Genomic DNA, 21,871 nt, shown 5'->3' on the forward strand with positions numbered 1-21,871 from the left:
TTTCATTTAATTTGTTTTTAAGTCTGACTTTATGGCAGAAGCACTTGATTTGCGACCACTGTCTCCAAGCAACAGGACGCCTGCTGCACTGCGCCAACAGTGACGAGTCACCGTTGCAGATACAGACCGAATAAACGCGTTTTGTTAATCGAAAGTGTTCTGGGGGTAGATTTTTATGTAGTATTTTGATAGTGTAACCTGCCGATAGCATTTTCTGTGTTGTCGGCTTAATGACATACATACGGCAATTTAAGTAGCCACTTGCTCAGCTAACTGTATGCTAGCTAGAAGCTAATGCTACCTTCCATGGCTATCGGAATTACTGAGGCAGAGTTGAGCCTGAAGGCACATTTTTGATGTTCTAGTTCACTTTCGCCTTTGGTTTAAATGTCATCGCATAGCCACCGTGCTCAAACGCGTTGAGAGAGAGAGCTAAATACGTCGGTGTAAATCCCACCAGAAGGTATGACGCAATAGGACGGACCACATCACTAGTGACCGTCGTTTGATATTTACAGGGAGTACCTGAAGGCAGCAGATCTGTCCCGTCCCGCAAACTTAGCTAGCATTAGCCGGTAGGAGAACACCGCAGCATCAGCATCATCCACACGCACCATGAGATGAAACATTTACCCGCTTATTAGATTGTACGAGACGACGGTGAGGATTATCTCACAGACCAGAACAGTAAGTGTCATTTCTGTTGTTGGATGTGTGTCCTAGGAAATCTGAGGATTTTAATGTGACCTGAAAGCATCTGATGTTGATTCAGCAGGAGGGCAGAGGCACTCGGCCTACCCTAATCTGTGCCTCTACGGCATCCCATAAACGTACAGCATCTACCCGTATCATGTACAGTACATGAATGATCAGTCTCCTCTTTCAGCTCATACATAGTCACCAGTATGCTCTAACCTGTGATGCATTTAATAACAGAAAAACAAAACACAGGAACTTTGAATAGTAGTGAATGGCAAGTTCAGCCGCCAAGCAAAGTCTTTTACAATAAACTTCATTTTTTTTCTCAATGAAAATGTGTTTCTGAGGCATAACAACCAAATCATACTAAAGAAAGAAACAACATTTGTCTCAGTAGTTGGCCAAATTTATTATTTTATGCAGTGGTGCACAGTTTCACAACTGGTCCATTCCTTTTATCCAGCAATTTATTATCTGGGCTACAAAACGGTCCCTCAGACGCTATTGGCCCACTCTACTTACCTCACAAATAGTCCAAAACCTGAAAGCATTCAGTTTTGGAAGATCTACACAACACCCGCTGTCTTAAAAAGGCCCAAAACATCATAAAAGATAACTCACATCCTGGTTACTCCCTGTTTGACCTGTTGCCCTCAGACAGACGGTACAGAGCAATTAGTGTAAGGACTAATAGACTTAAACACAGCTTTTATCCAACTGCAATAACACGTCTGAATACTGCTACAAAAAAAATGCCAATCACGCCACTCTTGTATTAATCTATGTGCTGACTATGCGCAGAATGCTTAAAGGCAATTAAAATGGGTGCTAACTGCACAGTGATTTCAGCTCTAATTTGGCTATGATGATCAAACAGATGAAGGAATTTATTGTTGACTTGCTGCCTATTGTTTCCTGCCCTCTGTGTGTGTAGAGATGAGTCGCTTCTGTTCGGATAACAACAACTTTCCCTACGACAACAACGTCCTGGTTTTGGACATGGTGCTGGGCTCCCTGTGGGGTGTGCCCCAGCCCATAAACTGGGACAATGTGGCCAAGCTAGTACCAGGCTTTACTCCTAAGGAGGTAACTGGATCACTGGGTAACTAGAACCCCTTCATCCATCCTGCCTCTCCATCCATCCCATCCCGCCCATAGTTCGTTCCATGCTTTAGTAACAAGAGACCTGAATTTTTAATGAGAAATAATTCTGTGGCTCTGATGCAATTGTGTTGCAGTGTGCCCGTCGGTTTGAGGAGCTGAAGAGCATGGGGGGGTTTCCTCATGTGGATAACCAATGCAATGCCCTGATAGAAGGAAGCAGCTCCCCGTCAGACCTCCTCTCCACACTGTTGGACACTCGGGACATAGTGGAGAGAGGAAGCGGCCAGAGCAGCAGCAGCAAAGTTACAGGTCAGTTACTTTCACCCACAGATAAAACCTTCAATAAGTTTAATCAGCAGGAACTGGTTTTATCGATAGCTTTACTCATGTCTTTCAAACTTCACAGTGGACAGTACACAGTTCATTGTACATGGGGAGCAAGAGCTGTATGTGTGCGTTTAAACCCTGGGAACCACAAGCTCAGGCTTCAGACTGCTCGAAATATGCTGTTTCACACAGTTTCCTACACTTTTGGCTCTGCATGATGTCAGTGAGGGAGGATATACTAAGTTTGGTCATCTCAGGCACACAGTTCTGGCTGTGAGCACAGAAGCCCCACCCACCTGCTGTTCAAACCTTCTGTTTGCAAGAGGCAACCAATAATCTTTCAGACAGTGGATAAACTCGGGGGCTGCACCGTGAAATTAAAGAATAAAAACGCACCACAGGAAATGAGCGTAATAGGCAAACATAAGTATAATAATAACATAATTTATTGTCTTGCTACATACTACTAGAAAGTGCTGAGTAAATATGAAATTATGAAACCTATTTATATAATTTGACCACTTTTGGTCTTTATATATTTTCCTATTTTATGCTGGCTTCCTTCCACAGTCCAAAGACATGGGAAGCCATATATCTTTCTTGAACTGTCATCAAATAATGAGGAATGCTGTCCAGTTACTTCTGAGTGTCTCTCAAAAGTAACCAAAAATGTATAAATGTATAAAAATAGCTCCAATTCCTAAACAATGAATGTGATCCTGTTGTTAAACCCTCTGTAACTTAAGTCTGCATTTTAATTAGACCTGCTAGCTTGAGTTACAGAACCAATCAGATGGTGTATAGAGTCAAAAATACAAAAATCATCCAGATACTTATTCTGGATGTGATTTTATGTGTTACAGTATAATCGATTGGAATTACTATAAGCAGTTTAAATGTCATTCTACTCTAATCACAGGTTATATTTTAAGTTTAATCCTTTTTTTCTCTAAATTGAAAACTTCAACTAACATAAACACAAACACATAAACATTTTTTGAATAAGAGATTTCTTTTATGGGTTACATGATGGTGTAAGTTCCAGTACAGCTATTTAGCTTGCGGAAGTGCTCCGAGGCCCCTATGAAACACATAATTGAAAGACTCTAATAAATTAGAGGGGTGTAGTATGATTTTTGTTCTCATGCTGCATGACAACCTTACTTTTGTTTTGTTTTTTCCAACGTTTTTGTGTACAGGGTCCAAGTTGAAGTCCACAGGAAGAAGTGCTGCTGTGGAGAAGAAAGAGAAAGGAGTGTCAGCAGAGGAGGATGAAAAACCTCAGAAACCACGAGAGTACGCTGGGAGATATCTTTTCATACCACAGTGAACCGAGCTAAGAGAGATTCCTCACACATCCTTTGAAAATCGAATCTATAAACATGACTCCATCTTAAAGTGGAAATGTTTTCAGCGTTAATCACACACACCCTGTGGATGAATATGATTGAATATTATTTTGGCTTTTCCCTACAGTCCCAACATGGTCATCCATGTGTGCGATGAGACCAAGAACCTGAAGCAGGACTTCACTTGTCCCAGAGATCTTCTGGTCAAGGAGATGCGTTACTTTGCTGAATATTTATCTGTGGACCCCCAGAGGTGGGAGGAAGTTGACATCTCAGTCCACTGTGACGTGCAGATCTTTGACTGGCTTATGAACTACGTCAGGAGGAACTCAGCAGGAGAGGGAAACAAGGACAAACCCCGACTTGGTAAAAAGAAACAAGAACAGAAAACAATCAACATTATTACACATCCCTGAGCTGTCATTTACACCACCTGTGGCGCTTGATTTATTGGTCACTAAACGTGGTGTGTGTTTGGTGCGTCACTGGCTGCGTGTTCTGTGTTGTTTGTCGTTCGTGGGGTTTGCTTGGTTGGTCATGTGGTATTTGTCGGTTACAGAGCCCAGCAATGTGATCTCAATCCTGATCTCCTCCGAGTTCTTGAAGATGGACACGTTAGTAAGTGTTGTGACATGTGACGCAAGGTGTGGTGATGTGCATCGGGCCTTTTGTTTTTCAGCTGTGAACACATTTTCTTAGATATATCCAAAAAAAATGTTACAGCAAAGGTGCAAAAGTCTCACATTTGCCCAGTAAGGCGCAGGCAGTATGTAGAATGATAGTTCAAAGGTAACAATGGGTAATTGCTCCTAATCCACAAAAAAACAAGAGGCCTACACACAGAGCTTTGTTAAGTTAGTGTTGCATGAAAGTGCAGATGTTCTTTTGCCCCCGTGCAGTTACGGTAGCAGTGTTTTCTCACCACTACTCAGAAGAGCTAGAACTGCTAAAGAAGTGTTGACATGGTTTAGACGGAGCATTGTTGAAAGGACATTTCCCATTTTTGTTTGATGAGTGCTCTGTATATGCGTCTGGCTCAGGTGGAGGAGTGCATCCAGTACTGCCACAAGCACATGAGTGCCATTGTGGCTACTCCCTGCAACATGAACTGCATAAACAGCAACCTGGCCACACGGATCGCTGAACTCTTCAGCCACAATGAGGCCGACGACATCAGGGACAAAAAAGACAAGTTTAAAAGGTAAGAGGGGCGAGCTGCTTTGCTTATTCTCGGCACCGTATTTGTATTCTGGGTCTCTGTGAATACAAATATTTGGACAAAGCTGTGAATCAGCTTTGCATCATTTGCATTTCAAAATAATCCTTTTTTAACGCCGGGCCTCGGCGTGGACCCTCAGTTAGGGTTAGTCTTAATCTAAAACAAGCCATTTTAGCTTCTTACCCCTCCATTTGTGCTAACTGCTTCTGATTTGTTGCACATAGCAAACAGAAGGTTCGAACCGCAGAGAACATCTTCTTCTGCCATTAAATGCAGTTGTGTTTCAGTTCAAAATGAGGACTCAAATGCAGATAAGCAACACCAGGAACAACATGGAGACAGGGGATGGAGACAAATATATGCACTGAGACTTTGTAGGGAAATGGGACACAGGTAGGAACAGGTGGGACAGGAAAAAAGTAGGAAAAGACTGGGAATAAATCTACAAAAGATGCACAGGGAGAAGTGTAAAAAAGTAACTATAGCTGAGACAAATGAAGACCACAGGCAAAGAAAGATATTAATTAAATAACCACGAACCAAAACTTAAACTCATTCAGCGCTGACTGAAGCCTGAGCTTTTGGTATGAGCATCTGCCAGTGTAATAGTATATTTCCTTGAATTCTCAATGATCACAGAGAAGTTAAAAGTTCTGTCAGTAACACTATGATGGCTGCAGCAGTTCAGCTGCAGACAGATGGTCTCTTTAAGCTCCACAGATTCGATGTAGAGAACAATGCAGTGACTTCTCTTTTTAGCCAGTTCAGTCTAAAGATCTAGGAAGTGTCAGACTTTTTTACATGATTCCTACGCTGAAGTTTTGTCAGGTTACAGTTTCTCCATATAACACCAATAAAAGAAATATTGCATGTGTTGCATTAAATAACTGAAGCACAAGCACAAAGGCTACTGTCACAAAAGCACCTGGTATAATTTTACTAAAGCAACAGTGGCTTATACTTTTATAACCTTTTATTAAGATATATGCAATATCAGCTCAAGTTTGATCCTTTCTTGTCTTTCACCCTCAAAGCAAACTGTTTCAAAAAAAAATTGAGCGTCTCTTTGACCCAAACTACCAGAACAGAGATTCACCGGGAAATGCCTCAACTCTGTACAGGTGAGTATAAGCTTTTTATTTTTGCATTGTGTTTCTTTTTATGCTCTGACATGTGTAGCGAGCATGTGAATATTCTCTGCTAATTTAATTTATATTCTTTGTCATCCTTGCATTTCATCCCAGGTGTGGTCTGTGCCTTAAGCTGTTGACCAAAGACACAGAGAGGAAAATTTCTTGTGTTCCGGGCAAAATCAATATTGACGCTCGTGGAGAAATCATCTATACACACACCAGGTATAGCAGCATGTTTTAATGGCTGTTTTAAACCTTTTACTTTAACCTTTTACTTGATTGGCTGAGTTCCTGATCACAGTGTGTGAGTGATCGTGTGTGTGTGTGTGTGTGTGTGTGTGTGTGTGTGTGTGTGTGTGTGTGTGTGTGTGTGTGTGTGTGTGTGTGTGTGTGTGTGTGTGTGTGTGTGTGCAGACAGAAGAGTTGGGATGTGCACGAATACATCACAGGCCTGTATGAGGAGCTCAAGTCCTGGGTCTTGGTTTACTGGAGAATCTGGGGTACCATCAACTACCTCACCTGCTTCCGATGCCAGCAGGTTGGAGTGTTATAGTGTGTGTGTTGCACAAATGAGCAAAATGAATAATAAAGAGAAAGTGAACAGAGTAAGAGTGCGTGCAGGATATACTTTTAAAAATCATTTGTATGTGTGTGTGTGTGTGTGTGTGTAGGTGTTTGTATGTGCAGAGCTGACGCAGTGCAAGTACCACCCAGACAGCGTCCTGTACCCTGGCATGGGTACAGAGAGAGGCTGGCACGGTGCAGGAATATATCCGTGCTGCAACCAGCGGGTTCTCCGCTTTGACCCCACTGGGATACCAAAGGTATGCATGTGCGCACACACACACACACACACACACACACACACACACACACACACACACACACACACACACACACACACACACACACACACACACACACTCACACACACACACTTACCTATTCTAGGTGCAAGGTAATGCTTAATGCATTAATACTGCCTTTACTTTCTTAGGGCACCTTCACACTTGGAGTTCATTTAACACACATTTTATTGATAAAACAGGACAAGTAAATGTGAGGACATATAGATAGGCATAAGTCAGTTATAGGCATATCTCACTTAATCCATATTTATCCGATACCGATATACTTGTACAGCTCCTTAGTTCATCTTCGTCTAAAACAAGCTGTTCTGCCATCCTCTGTCCTTTACGGCAACCTTCTTCTGAGTGGCTGCCCCTCAAAAACAGCACTGACATCATTCAGAGGCAAGAGTAGGAGAAAGACTACTTGAATTGAGTGTGTAGATCAGGCTTAAGCCTGAACTTCTGGCTCACGGGAATTTCTCGTACATGCGTTGACATAGTTATTTGAAAATGAAATGCTTAATGCGAGCATCCACCACTGTAGTAGTATATGTTAGTGGAAAATAATTTACCCCCTTAAGCCTCTGAGTTCATATTAAAACCACTATGAAGTGGAGCAGTACTCTTTCACACTGAGCTGATGCTGCTTCTGCTGCATTGCTGTAGCATACAGCTGGTTCAACATGACCAGGATATCGTTCTATAATCTGGACTTGGTGGTGTTGGTAGCATCTGACTGATCTAAAAGTGGTGGTTCACAGGTCATGTGACTTTTCCCCAGAATGTTATTAAGAACTTTGTAGCAGAATGCTACACATGGTTGCACATCAGATCTCTGAAACTTTAAACTGGATCCATTTAAACATTAACCCTGTCATAAGTCATATAAAGATCTAAACTATAGCGCCCTATAAAGGCTCAAAGGTTACTGCCCCAAAGCCTAATAAATAAATTGTGGAAATTGCTTCATTTTGTCGGTAGATCAAAGTGAAATTAGTCTGACTGATTGAACAGAAATGCTTGGTGTGTGTCCTGTGTGCTAGTAGATGCGTTTTCCAATGTAGAAAGAGTCTCAGCAGCAGAGTAGAATACAGTATAAAAATATTTCTACAATTTACCAAATTACCATTGGAAGAATCAGTGAAAACTTGGGACTTCAAGACAATTTTAATGCAAAATCTGGAGAATAACCTGAGAGTAAGGATTAAATATGGAACAGAAATTAAGCAGACTCAGTCTGTGTACAGATGTGATATTAGCTCAGCAAACACTTCCAAGGCCACATCCCTCAGGTTTCCAATGTTGGCCCCCACAGTTTTGTGGTTACAGGCTAAAGACAGTTTTCGTCTCATTTGCGTGCACCTGTGACGTGGTGCATGTTAATTAAACACTGTGCAAGCAGTCTCATTCTGGCTGCAGCAGAGTTTGTTTGACATCTCTCTGATTGGTGGGTAAAATTGACAAACACCCAAATTTACCCTGCAGAAGAAATCCTGATCCAGTTTGCTCGTGTTTGTGTGTGTGTGCAGGGCTGTAAGACGCGGGATCACATAGTGAATGTGCCCGATGAGGAGAACTGTGACGAGGAGACTTCAGCCCAGACCCGAGTCCTCAATGACCTGCTGCTGCACAGAGATGCTGTGTGTGTGTCAAACTCTCCATCGGCAGAGGGGTGAGTGTGTGAGGATTCTTTCACAATGTTCTTTTTCATTGTGTGTGTTATCGATGCACTAATTGCAAATGTTCCTGTGTGTGTGTCAGTGCTGAGGAGAGCCAGTCCAGTGCAGAAAAAGTTCAGGACTGTGACGTTCTCTTGGAGCCAACAGTCCTCAGATCTCTGAGAGGAGATGGCAGCACCGTAAGTCGCACACTTCCCATTTCTCTGTGTGCTTCTGTCTGTCTGCCCTCAGCCTTTCTGTGTTCTTACTGTGTCTACTTTGTGTCTTTAACCAGTTTTCCCTTTTGAAAAACTGGAGTCTTCAGCTGGTAGGACACTCTTTTTTCATGATATCTGCTTACTTTTTTAAAATGATTGAAAATTACAAATGAGGAACCTGCAAATGTTGCTTTAGACGAGAAAGAAGTGTGTGTCTAAAAGCCTTGACCTTTGCCCTTTCAGAGACAGCAGTCTCTTCTGTCAGAGGATGAGGAGTACACCACAGGGTCAGAGGTCACTGAAGACGAGGTTGGGGATGAAGAGGAACTCTCTAAGAAGCAAGGTGGAGAATTTATTCTTGTTTTCTTGCATCAGCAGGATCTCATTCTCTATTTCATACGGCTGAAGGGGAGCCTTGAAAGTGCTTAAAAAGTGTGTGTGTGTGTGTGTGTGTGTGTGTGTGTGTGTGTGTGTGTGTGTGTGTGTGTGTGTGTGTGTGTGTGTGTGTGTGTGTGTGTAAGAAAGAGAGACTGACAGAAGCTGAGCTTTATTCAAAGTGATTTAAAACAAACTGCAGCAATAAGGGCAAACTAGTGCACAATTATGTTTATGTGAGCGTTATTTTGTATGCATTTGTACAGTTCGATAACTGTGAGAGTACACTGAGAGCATTTAGCTCTAGTAACAGGCATTTGTACCAGTGAGCATGAAAAAGTAGGGCAAAGACCTAGTATGTAAGCACTGACTGGTATATGTGTGTGTGTGTGTGTGTGTGTGTGTGTGTCTGTGTGTGTGTGTTTTTATGCTCAAGTGAATGAATAAACGAGTCAGTTTTAAACAGTAGCAATTTAAACAGTAAAAGAGTAGCACTATATTTATAAAGAATTACAAACAACAATTATTTGATGCTCAAATTAATTAATTAATATCCAGTTTATTTCCAATTAGTTCCAAATTCATCTTGAATTCAATTCAATTTTATTGATATAGCAGCAAATCACACCATTAGTCACTTCAAGGCTGTATGTATTATTGTATGGTAGATGGTAGATGGTATTATTGTATGGTACAATAATACATACAGAGAACCCAACAATCATATGACCCCCTATGAGCAAGCACTTTGGCGACAGTGGGGAGGAAAAACTCCCTTTTAAAAGGAAGAAACCTCCAGCAGAACCAGGCTCAGGGAGGGGCGGCCATCTGCTGCGACCGGTTGGGGTGAGAGAAGGAAGGCATTTGTTGTAGGTCTGATCGAAGGACTGATGTGATGGTAAGTTGACTGCTGCTCCGCTTTGAATATTGAGTGATTAGTGAATAGATTTTAAGCCCAATTGTGCCTAAGTTTAAGACCATATTCATTGGTTGTTTTTGTTGTTGTTATTACTTTGGGCTTTTGTTCACAAGAATTGCTAGCTTCCCTAGAGTTTTGGACACCCAGACAATCAGATGATTGCTGAGAAAGCACAAGGTTTTTATACCCCTGTGCTATTCATGTTGGTGCAGGATGGTCTCCTAGAGAGGCCAGGGTTGAAAAAAGGGATGCTTCAGAACCTCTGAGGGTGTTATGCGCTGATTTGCATCCAAGGCCAACATCTGTTTGATTAGCCTGACAAGTAATTGTTGGCCATTTTCAGGTCCTCGCCTAACCTTCATTAGTTTTTCGAGGTCATCGAGACACTTAAGTTTTATATATCGAGTTTCCTTGGATTGATAATCTGTCTCGTATTGAAATTGTTCTTTGGTCTTAAATGTCCAGCGCTGTTTGTTGTAGTTATCTTCGATGAAATACCAATCAGTGTAGAAGCCAGAATCTAGGAGATGATCTGGTAGCTGACCCTGGGTTTCAGTTATGAATCTCAAAACATCATAATTGTCTTCCCCAGGATAGAGAGGCACCCCTGTAGCAAGCTCCACAGCTACCAGCCCCAGAGCCCACATGTCAATTGCTTCATCACATGGAATGCCAAGCATAACCTCGGGTGCACAATAACCAACCGTCCCCAGACTGTGACCAGGAATCAGTGCAGAAGCGGGACGTGCGAGGCCAAAGTCTATAACTTTGACTTTGACGGGAGACTCATGGCGATTCACAACCATTATGTTTCCAGATTTGAGGTCAGCATGCACTATTCCCACAGAACCCAGGTGGAACAGAGCATTTGCGAGCTGATGCAAAATGGGACTGAGTTCTCTTATTGGGAGACCCTGGTTTTTCCGGTCCCCTATGTAGTCCCACAGGCTTTGGTCGAGGAGTTCGAAATTTAAGCAAATACGCTCTCCATCGAGGAAATAGCCGTTCCATTCAACAATGTTGCACCTGTCTGGATCCAAGCGTCGCAGCTGCTCCAGGATGAAAATTTCCAGTTTTGCCTGTTGCTGAATTTTAGGGTTGCCCTTGTTGACTTTGATAGCCACAGTTTGGTTGTTTTTTGTATTGCGACATTTGGTCACAACACCAAAGCCTCCTTCCCCAAGGAAAGCCTCTACCACGTGGTGATCTCCCAAAATGGTCCCTTCAGGTATTTCAAGATCACCTTCTGAGGAAGATGAGGAAGATGATATTTCAGAGGAAGATGATATTTCAACATCATCTTCAGAGGAAGATGGGTTTGCTGAGGTGTTGACGTGTCCTTTTTGCTGAAATTCAACTGAGATTTGGAAACTGCAGTTGAATTTTTGCGATCCATGACTTTCCCAGTTTGAAGGCTGCTGAGAGAGCACAAGGTTTTCTCCCCCTGTGCTATTCATGTCAGTGCAGGGGGCTCTCCCTGAGAGGCCAGTGTTGAAAAAGGGATGCTTCAGAACCTCTGAGGGTGTTATGCGCTGATTTGCATCCAAGGCCAACATCTGTTTGATTAGCCTGACAAGTAATTGTTGGCCATTTTCAGGTCCTCGCCTAACCTTCATTAGTTTTTCGAGGTCATCGAGACACTTAAGTTTTATATATCGAGTTTCCTTGGATTGATAATCTGTCTCGTATTGAAATTGTTCTTTGGTCTTAAATGTCCAGCGCTGTTCGTTGTAGTTATCTTCGATGAAATACCAATCAGTGTAGAAGCCAGAATCTAGGAGATGATCTGGTAGCTGACCCTGGGTTTCAGTTATGAATCTCAAAACATCATAATTGTCTTCCCCAGGATAGAGAGGCACCCCTGTAGCAAGCTCCACAGCTACCAGCCCCAGAGCCCACATGTCAATTGCTTCATCACATGGAATGCCAAGCATAACCTCGGGTGCACAATAACCAACTGTCCCCAGACGGTGACCAGGAATCAGTGCAGAAGCGGGATGTGCGAGGCCAAAGTCTATAACTTTGACTTTGACGGGAGACTCATGGCGATTCACAACCATTATGTTTCCAGATTTGAGGTCAGCATGCACTATTCCCACAGAACCCAGGTGGAACAGAGCATTTGCGAGCTGATGCAAAATGGGACTGAGTTCTCTTATTGGGAGACCCTGGTTTTTCCGGTCCCCTATGTAGTCCCACAGGCTTTGGTCGAGGAGTTCGAAATTTAAGCAAATACGCTCTCCATCGAGGAAATAGCCGTTCCATTCAACAATGTTGCACCTGTCTGGATCCAAGCGTCGCAGCTGCTCCAGGATGAAAATTTCCAGTTTTGCCTGTTGCTGAATTTTAGGGTTGCCCTTGTTGACTTTGATAGCCACAGTTTGGTTGTTTTTTGTATTGCGACATTTGGTCACAACACCAAAGCCTCCTTCCCCAAGGAAAGCCTCTACCACGTGGTGATCTCCCAAAATGGTCCCTTCAGGTATTTCAAGATCACCTTCTGAGGAAGATGAGGAAGATGATATTTCAGAATCACCTTCAGAGGAAGATGATATTTCAGAATCATCTTCAGAGGAAGATGATATTTCAGAGGAAGATGGGTTTGCTGAGGTGTTGACGTGTTCTTTTTGTGGAAATTCAACTGAGTTTTGGAAACTGCAGTTGAATTTTTCTGATCCACGACTTATTTCAAGCTCATCTGAGCCAAAGGATGGGTTGGCTGACATGGTGTAACGTGTCTGCTTGTTTTGTGAATTGGTGAGAAACAAAACTGAACTTGGTTTGGTTTCTGTCATAAAATGCTCTCAAAACTTCTCGAAAGGGTTTTTGTTGCTGTCAGGTCAATGTCCGTTAAGCGATAAAGTACAATAGGTGGGCGCTCCTATTTATGTGTTTTGGGATCAAAGCAAAGTTGCCACGTCAGAAAGGATCAAAGCAAAGTTGCCGCATCACAAGGAATCAAAGCGTTCTAATATATGCGCGCATGCGCACACACGTGGTTGTTTGTGTAATGTTGTTCACACTAAGAATTTTAAAAGGAAACTGACAGTTACAAAACTTTTTTTCGTTTATTTGTATTTGTTTTGTTGTTGTTGTTGTTTTTTCTGCATACCATGTCCAGCTTTTCTGTATAAAGTAATGAAGAATCTTGGATTTGGTGCTTAAAACTTCGTGAAACTGTAACCGTATTTCATTCACCATAAATCACTATCTGATTTTGAATAGTTTTCTTATCAGATACAGAAGTCTAAAACCAACATTTCTCTGCCTGGGCTGCCTTGTAGCTCTGCACGTTGTCTCTTCAATGTGTGACCCCCTCCCTCCCCGAACAGTCGGGGGTGAGTGCACTAACGTGTCCGGTGTTGCCGTTTTAATGAGTGTTTGCTGGAAAACGAAAAATACAAGGAGTCTGCAAGATGGATTTGTACGTTTTCACAATGGGGGAGTTTGCGTAAGTGCTAGTAAATAATTTTCTCGAGTGTGTACGTTACACATGCTAATTTTGGAATTGTTTTTATTATTTTGCTAGCTAGCAAACTCCGGGATAAATGATTGAAATGTACTCAGTGTGATGCAATACGGTGCCGCTATTATAACAGTTAGTTATTGCAGGGTAATTTATGTAATATGCTGTGAATTTAACCAAGACTACACAGCAGTAGCAGTATTGCGAGTTACTTCCCCAAAGTGAACGCTTTAAACGTTAGCCCGATGCTTAACTAGCCAACTTAAGGCTTTCTGATTAAAGGCTAAAAGCGGCGTTGTCACCGAATAAATAGAATATTGATTATATTTTTGTGTATTGCTGCAGTTTTTTCAAGTATTAACTTGGTGCTTTTGGCAACCTTACGGGGAAATAATGGTAATATGGCTGATCCATATGGACACAAAGAATATAGACTTTTTTATGCTACCGAAGTTCCCTCGCTTTCATTCAAAATCTGTTTATCGTTAAACAACTTAAACATAATTTCCTCAAACTCACATTAAGGCCTGTGGGACACTATCAGCCACTGAAACAGTAGACAAATGAATATTTCATACCTTAAGGCTGCCTGTTTGTTTAAGGGAGATGAACAATACATTATAATTGTATATAATAATATCACAGATGATAGATTTAATAGGTTTTTGAAAGATGCTTGTGCATTCAAGTCTTATATGTTGAATTGAACCGAGTATGTCAACTGTTCAAAGCTTCTCCCAGTCAGTGCTGTTCTATGTGCCTGTCTTACTGTACATGATGTTATTAGCACAAACACTTTAAAGGTGATAATTTAGGACTTCAGCAACACAGACTGCAATGTAGTTAAGCATCTTACAGTTAGTTTTGAATGAATGAAAAAAGACAAGCAAACATCTGTCTCCTATTCTTTTGTGTCACGTAAGAAAGAAGCATAAATATCTGATGAGAAGACTTATTAATTTGGCCTTTCTCATGATCTGACTGAGGTGATGCGAAGTGAAATAGTCATCCTTTTTTGGTAATGTGCTGGAAAAGCTTGAAGATGGAGATTGATAGTGCTTACAAATTGCTTGAATGTCACCCTGAAAAAGGTGTATGAAGTAAAATCTGATTTTGATGCGTTCAGCACAAAATTTAGTCACACAGTCAGGACAACATCTGATTTACCTTCATTGGGAAACATGTTTAAAGCAGGAGTTCAGTACATATTTTGTTTTTTGTACATATTTTTATAGATCTTTATGTTTATTAACTTTTTTTTATTGTATTCTTATGTTTTTTTTTAATTCTATATATTTTATACATGTGTTACATTTACATTTTCATGTAGCTTTTTAAAAAAACATTTTTTTTGTATTTTGGTATCTTTACCTGTCTCATAAATTCAGGGCTACATCCTTTCTATAGACAAAGAGCTTATCTTGGAGCCTTCAGCTTCTTCTTTAGTACTTTCATAGGTGGATGTAGGAAGTAACAATAATATGTGATGATAATCTGTGATACATGAAATAATCTTATATTAATAGTAATAATGGATCTGTTCCTGTCAGGAAAATGCTTGTGCAGAGGTTTCATTGTCCTTATTACCACCACAGCTCTGCCTCGCAGTGACAGTTTAGTTGCAGTTTCGAGGCTCATTTGTGTACCAGCATAAAGACTTTCCTCGCAGTGAGCTGTGATCTCAACTACTGAGCTGATGAATGCTATAGTTACAGCTGGATTTTTTTTTTCTCTTTCATAAAGTGTTTTCATTAAACAGACTCATTCATTATTAATTGTTTTACATATTTTGTCTTTTACGTAAACAAAACACTGCTAGAATTAAAGTACTAGAAACAATTAAAATACACTGTAATTAGTACTTTTAGCAATTTGATAGATGCCTTTTATTATATTTTTAACATCAGCATGTTGAAGGACTTGTTTAGAAGAGAGTGCTAATTTATATGCTAAAATATGTTTTTCTTTTTGGCCAAGTTAGTGAAAACACTTTATTATCCTCTAATAGATTTTTTTAAATGCTTGGTGATCATAGTACCCAAAACTAGCTGCATCAGGTAGTACTTCTGAGAGGATCAGAAGTCCCAGGTATACTGGTATTGGGTGTTGCAGCTGTAGGGATGACTCTTTCTGAAGCCTCAAGCTGACTGTTTCCTCTCAGATGTAAAAGGCTGATGATTTACAAAACAGACACTGCGTCGTTCAAATAGATGAGGCTCATCATAAAATAAGAGATACTTTACTCTCTGAGCATTGTTTCTAGTGTCCATTCATCCATTTAGTTTACTCTGGTCTTAATAAAGAGCTTAAGAAGAGATATTGTTAGAACTTAGAAATAGGAGGAGCAATTCAGACGTTAAGTTTTTAATACGAATCGCTGGACAGAAAAAAGTGGCACACCTATTCGTCTTCAAAACAGGTTTGACTGACAGCTTAGAACACAAGATGCTGAAACTTTACATACATGGCTGTTACATACTGGGCTGAACTGGCAGCTTATCAGAAGTAGCTTTTGATGTTGGCAGTGTGAGAGCTGAAAAACCCAAAGTCATCCTATTTTCATCACTGACTGGTTTTAATCACGTGATGGCTTCATGTTACCATGTGCTCTGACTAATGATCGCATAATGTTATGCTTACTCATTTCCTTTAACCCGACAGTCCTGCAATCCTCTCGTCACCGAGCGCCTCTAAGTGATTAAAGCAAAATGAGGACACTTGACGAAACACGATCTATTCATAGCACATCACCGCTGTTCCACCCTCATCTCCACCACCATCTCCACCACCTCATCTATTTTTAACATTTCATTGTCAGTCCTCACAGCTTAAGAATGGAAACTGAAGGCATTTCTCTTTTCAGCCTGCAGATGGCGCTGCAGTCCTTCACTACATCTCATCCTGTTTTTCTGTTTTCCAGCTGCTAAGAAGGCCAAAAAGGCTCACAGACCTCTGAAAAAACAGCTGTCCTCGCCAAACTTCCAACGCAAAGAAAAATCTGAGAAAGTGAGTCAGCAGTTTCATGAATATTTCACTGCGGCTCCTTAGTGGAGTCAAACACGGCAGAGTTCAACCCAAATATCTGACACATCTTATCTGTAACCTACAACAGGATGAATTGTTTTTAGCTGGGTCTTATAAATAACTGAAATGCCCTAAATATGGATACAGAACTGACTTTGTAGCATTTTGGTGCATATCTGATATTAGTAGACATCCTACAGGAAAAAGCTGGATTTATTATTGATACTCCACAATATCTTATTGTGTGTCCATAAAAAGATCTCACACACTGACTTATACTTCCTTTTAGATATTCTGTCATAATTGTTGCTTATCTTTTTTACTTCAATTTTACAACATTCATTATTTTGTCTTCAGAATGTGCTTTTTTTCCTCCCTCAGTCACAGACCAGGGACAACACGCCTTTCACGTGAGTAGATCTACATGTTTATCCTACTTACAAATTTGCTAAGCAGTAGCTGTGCATTGAAGTTTAATTCTTTAAAATGTAGCTGGAGCTAATATAAGGGTTCAGCACTTTGTATTAATCACATTCATAGACTGTATAGAAAAGATGGATGAAGCCACCATGTTCTCAGTAACTTGTTGTTGAAGTCCTGTTGTGAGGGGTGTGTCATTGCCTTTACAGTCTTGGTGTTTTAAAACTGGGCGTGGCTCCGACTGAAACAGAATTCATGTTGCCACATCTGTGTTTGTTTGCATATTTGGCTAGAAGGAATAAAGCATTATGGGTATTCAAGCTATCCAGACTTCACTTCAATTAAAAATTTCTTTGTCTAGCATGACTCGGATCTTGTCTGTGGCAGAAGAGCCACAGAGAACGATAGTAGCCCATAGACCAGCTGGTGCCCTCTGGTGATGGTAAACAGTTACAACAGGTAAACCAGTCCTGGGTAGAAACCAGTGGATCCCCTGAGCTCAGCTTTTAGGGTTTTCCATTAGGTGGTAGTTAAGGCCATATCATACCGTTCACAGTAATACTGGTATAATGTTGGGCAACGATAAGAAAATGGAATACCGCGATAGAATTTGGGTAAAACGCACATGCGCAGTGCCTTTGTTTTCATACGCACATGGCGGAAAAAGCATGGCAGCGACGGAGAATGAGGGCGAAAGCGATCGTTGAATGAAACGGATGAACCAGAACTGTTTGTAAAAATGCTGCAAATTCAGTGTGGAACTGGTTTAGCTTTCGTCCGTCAGATACACAACAAAGCACTATTTTTGGTAGCGCATGCTAGCGGGCCGTCGTTATTACCGTGTTTTTTGGAAAATACTGCACACTTAAAATCAATCCTTTGATTTTTCTGGTTGTGTTTACTGACCTCGAAACGATTTTATGTAGACGGCGCTCGAAAATCTGTCAAATGTTTTAGTACGACTTTGCTAAGCTACGACGCCGCACCGCTTGATGGATTGTCGGAGCATTACGGCTATCGTAGGCGGAGCCTCGCAGAGTGATGCGTACTGTGCTTCAACATAATATTACCGTATTGTGTGTGTATAACCTCTTTAAGTTTTGTGGATATTATACATGGTTATGCTGAGGATATGTCGGCCAGTTTCCACTGGAAATACCTTTTGGTTAAACTGTCAGCAAGAAATTTTGCACTGTTAAATTTTATGTAACTTTAATGCACATAAAAAACAGCTGCTTGTTTAAGTGAAAATACATTGATTTTTTTTCCACTAATAAAGTTGTGGAGTTGTAAAGTATTTTGTCTAGTGTCAATTATATCGTCAGTTATATCGTTATTGCAAATTTTCAAATGTATATCGTGATAAATATTTTTGGTCATATCGCCCTGCTCTAGTGGTAGTACTTGGTACCAGGTAATGTTTTTGTAGTTTCTCAGCCGAGTTTCCAAGTGATCCAAATCAATTTGAAAACAGACATCAACAGACTGCATGCCAGTCAGTGGCTTCAGACTCCTTCACAAAAATCAAAACTGACATTTTTGAAATCCGGCAGTGAGGGAAATAGCGACACAAAACCCACCTCCGACCTTCAGCCCAACCAGTCTGGTTTTAACATTAGAACTTTCTTTTTTGATAAGGCTTATGGTCAGGGCTGGATCAAGTGACCCAGAATCCTACCTTAGTTACCCTGCAATAGGCTTAGGCTCTTGGGGTTTCTCATGATGCACTGTTTCTACTTTACTCGCCTCTTTGCACTCTCTGTGTTTATACACCCCTCTGCATTTAATTCTTAGTTATTATCAATCTAAGCTGTCCTCCATAGTTTCTTCTCTCCTGCCTCATGCCCAGCCAGTGGTGGCAGATGGCCCCGCCCCTCCCTGAGCCTGGTTCTGCCGGAGTTTTCTTCCTGTTAAAAGGGAATTTCTTTCTTCCCACTGTCACCAGGTGCTTACTTGAAGGGGGTCATTTGATTGTTGGAGTTTTCTCTGTATTATTGTAGGATATGCCTTACAGTATAAAGTGTCCTGAGGCCACTGTTGTTGGGATGTGGTACTATATGAATAAAGTTTAATTTTAAGTTGATATAGTGACTGTTCTGAGACACATTAGTCCCAGTCAGTAATCATTTTGCCATCTTCATGTGGAAGTTAGCAGGATCTGACTTCTGGTAGCAAGAATGTCAACAGCAACTGGTCAGAGGTGTGTTGCGGTGTTTTGTTTTGAAATGTTTCTCCTTCAGTCTGCGTTTGCGCCATGTTTACTGCATGTGGGAAGGCGCTCTGTGTCCTGATTGGTTGTCGTCACAGGCACAAGTTATTTTGACTTAGGAGTTACAGGTAAGGTGTGGAGAATCAGGTCAGGACATTGTCCTTGGCTGCCTGTTCTCACACTTAACTGGAGATAGTCCCCTTAAGCTGGGTACTCACCCTGGGAAATACTCTGTGGTTAAGGGGAAGCTGCTCCTTTTCAGTGCCTGTTTGTTCCATGTGGGGCTGAAAGTGTACGGCACCAACCTGATATAACAACATAATCTGAACGAATTTCTCTGCTGTAAATCTGGATCAATAACATTGATTGAAAAAACGTATAATCTATTTCTCGTGTTTGCTGTTTGAAGTTAACTGGTGCTCGCTCTGTGGGTGTTTGTGTGTGTTGTAGAGTAAGCGTCCAGAAGAGTAAGTGGGACAGCTCTCGCTCTATGCGCTACAACCAGGATGCTCAGCGAGAGGAAGGTAAAGGAGGACTCATTGATGCTTTTCTATTTTAAGCCACTGAGTCAGACTACGTTCTTTCAGTCTTGCATTAACCACTTTCTTTGCATGTTAACCAGACCAGCGCCGCATGGTGGAGATCATTGGCTACCTGACAAAGATGAGGTTTGGAGACCAGGAACAGAGTAAATCCAAGGATACTAAAGAGGTGGCTGTTTATTTACTGTACACCTAAAATGAGATTGATTGTCAGGGTGCAGGAAATGTGACTTTGACCAGGATTTATTGTCTTTCTTCACATCATGTGGTCAAGATTGGTGCTGAGCTGTCAGACCTGCTGTCCTTGTTTTTGCAGCTGCCTCATGTTGGATTGTTTTTCTTCCGGACTCTCTCTCTGTGTGTGTGTGCGTGCGTGCGTGCGTGCGTGCGTGCGTGCGTGTGTGTGTGTGTGTTACAGCCTGCAGGGGGGATCTACTCCAGACTTGAAGTGCAATTTAGGAGCTCCTCTCAAGTCAGACAGAGTTCAGAAAAGACACCCAGGTACATTTACAGTGTTACACACACCCTGGTGTCTCACTCAATAACTAAGCACTTTTTTCTTTCTTTACCTCTGCAGGTCTAAAACACGCTACGCTCAAATCCGAACAACATAAAGAAGCTAATGGGGGAAAAAGGCAGTGGAGCTGCTAAATAGACCAGCATTAAACCCGATGAAGAGGACAGAGACTCGCTCCTCAACCCCAGCACTTGTCAGCCCACCCGCCCCTGCTTAACTCAGGTGACTATGTATGGATCACCGTCAACCACATCTCCTTTCACTCGGCCCACTGTGTGTTTGTTCAGCTGCATCCAGTCCACAAAAACAGCAGAACTGTGGACCCATCTCGGCTCATTAGAAATGCACTTTGACTTTCCTCAGTGTTTCTTTAAAGACGGACAGGTGGGGATTTCTACAGAAGGCAACAGGAGAAATGTATGGAAGTCCACTCATGCCAGTGGGAAAAGAAAAAGTCATTTGTATTTCAGAAAATATTTCATAGCAATGACAAACATGTATCTTATTGTAAAATACATAGTTTCTGTCTGTCCACCAACTCCTACACAATCAGGAGTTAATCAACCAAACTTGGCACACAGGTACATCTTAGGCCCCTATAAGTTCTTACCTATATCAGATACTATGGTGTAATCACATTACACAACTACCTACTGACCAACTAAAAGGACACACTTTGTGTTTATGCACCTATCTCACCTTATACAAGCATTGTATCATTTCAGTTTCACAACAGTAGCATCTCATTTACATCAGATGTTATAGTTGTGAATATTTTGATATGCAATATCATCGTGTTGCTTGGCAACCACCTGGTAACAGAATAAAAATACATTTATGTAGTAGAGCAGGACATGGGATGTAGTAGTAAAGGTAAATTTAAAAAAGAAAGAAATTACAAAAATGCCACAACAGAAAAAAAGTTTTGATATTAAAAAAAAAAAGGGGAAAAAAAGCATAAATCAAATTGACTTGAACTGAAGAAAAAAAACTACATCAGGATACTGGAAAACATGTGTGTCTAAAGCTCCAGTGACATTTTTTTAAATGCTAAATTGAGATCAAATTTAATTTTGAGGTTAAGAAGTAAAATTGAGATAAATGTATTGTATGTTATATGAAAATCGGTCAAAAAGATGTCATGAGAAAAATTTATGAAAAAAGAAAAATCATTTTCTTAAACTGGCACTGATTATCTTCCTGGATGGCTAATTGAAGATGTTACCTTCTTAAACTGACATCTTATTTCCACCATAGTGGAAGGTCAGACGTGTCGCATGGAAATTTTACTGCATCAACTGAAATTTACACCCAGCCTTACATTTACACTGTAATTCTGCCTGCGTTCTGTGTAAAGCTCATTCTGTAGGTGAGAAGGATGCCACATTTGTTCCACCAAGTTCTGGTAGAGATGTAGTTCTAGTCTTTCCTGTGTTTACTGGAACGTGACTGTGCCATGTACCACACCTAGGCCAATAAAATACAAGTGGCTAAATCCATTCAGAGCCTTATGTGAACTTTTGTTTCTGGTTTATATCCACTGGGTGGCAGCAAATCACACTGGGGGAATAACTATGGATTCCCAAGACACAACCTTTGCCCCAGTTTCACCATGACCTTTCACCTCTCCAACAATCTACCAGGTGAAAAATACGCACTTGATTGGTTCTCAGCTTTAGCAAAGAGTGTTAGTGTTGTTTCCTGTATGAAAAGAAGCCAGAGCAGTTTGTGGAAACTGAAAGTCCCAGAGAGGGCTGGTATGTGCCACTTGGTTCGGGGTCACGCCGCTCCTCTCTGCATGAGAGGCACTGACCAATAGGCGTGCTAACCTGGCTCTTCCT

The 21,871-nt window shown here is 41.2% G+C and overlaps 2 protein-coding genes across 6 annotated transcripts; one reads left to right on the plus strand and one right to left on the minus strand.

The window, feature by feature from the left end:
* The first annotated feature begins 75 nt into the window (after nt 1-75).
* sanbr (SANT and BTB domain regulator of CSR) lies at nt 76-21,529 on the plus strand. 5 transcript variants are annotated; one of them, XM_085428949.1, is made up of 21 exons: nt 76-687; nt 1,634-1,785; nt 1,938-2,112; nt 3,330-3,426; nt 3,607-3,845; nt 4,039-4,097; nt 4,520-4,680; nt 5,733-5,819; nt 5,943-6,053; nt 6,246-6,369; nt 6,503-6,655; nt 8,212-8,354; nt 8,444-8,540; nt 8,636-8,668; nt 8,802-8,901; nt 16,239-16,324; nt 16,700-16,752; nt 19,422-19,495; nt 19,594-19,682; nt 19,830-20,014; nt 20,091-21,529. In XM_085428949.1, exons 2-21 carry the CDS (start codon nt 1,636-1,638, stop codon nt 20,125-20,127), a joined length of 2,253 nt encoding a protein of 750 aa, XP_085285075.1. In that variant the 5' UTR covers nt 76-687; nt 1,634-1,635; the 3' UTR covers nt 20,128-21,529. The 5 variants fall into 5 exon arrangements, with proteins under 5 accessions (XP_085285075.1, XP_085285077.1, XP_085285076.1 ...); XM_085428951.1 differs by having other exon boundaries at nt 19,932-20,014; XM_085428950.1 differs by having other exon boundaries at nt 16,724-16,752.
* LOC146656072 (uncharacterized) lies at nt 8,935-13,299 on the minus strand. The gene has a single exon (XM_085428948.1). It carries the CDS (start codon nt 12,645-12,647, stop codon nt 10,074-10,076), a length of 2,574 nt encoding a protein of 857 aa, XP_085285074.1. The 5' UTR covers nt 12,648-13,299; the 3' UTR covers nt 8,935-10,073.
* Nucleotides 21,530-21,871: the final 342 nt, after the last annotated feature.

The sequence above is a fragment of the Rhamphochromis longiceps genome, linkage group LG13 (genome assembly GCF_057381845.1).
Source record: "Rhamphochromis longiceps isolate RC_006_pf linkage group LG13, R_longiceps_female_GT1.1, whole genome shotgun sequence".
NCBI lineage: Eukaryota > Metazoa > Chordata > Actinopteri > Cichliformes > Cichlidae > Rhamphochromis > Rhamphochromis longiceps.

Bases quoted from the DNA above. Each gene is read 5' to 3' on its own strand.
- LOC146656072 (XM_085428948.1), bottom strand. From the start codon at position 12,647: ATGACAGAAACCAAACCAAGTTCAGTTTTGTTTCTCACCAATTCACAA.
- sanbr (XM_085428949.1), top strand. From the start codon at position 1,636: ATGAGTCGCTTCTGTTCGGATAACAACAACTTTCCCTACGACAACAAC. The intron at 6,370-6,502 runs GTTGGAGTGTTA...GTGTGTGTGTAG, and splicing joins CCTGCTTCCGATGCCAGCAG to GTGTTTGTATGTGCAGAGCT. The intron at 19,496-19,593 runs GTAAAGGAGGAC...CATGTTAACCAG, and splicing joins GGATGCTCAGCGAGAGGAAG to ACCAGCGCCGCATGGTGGAG.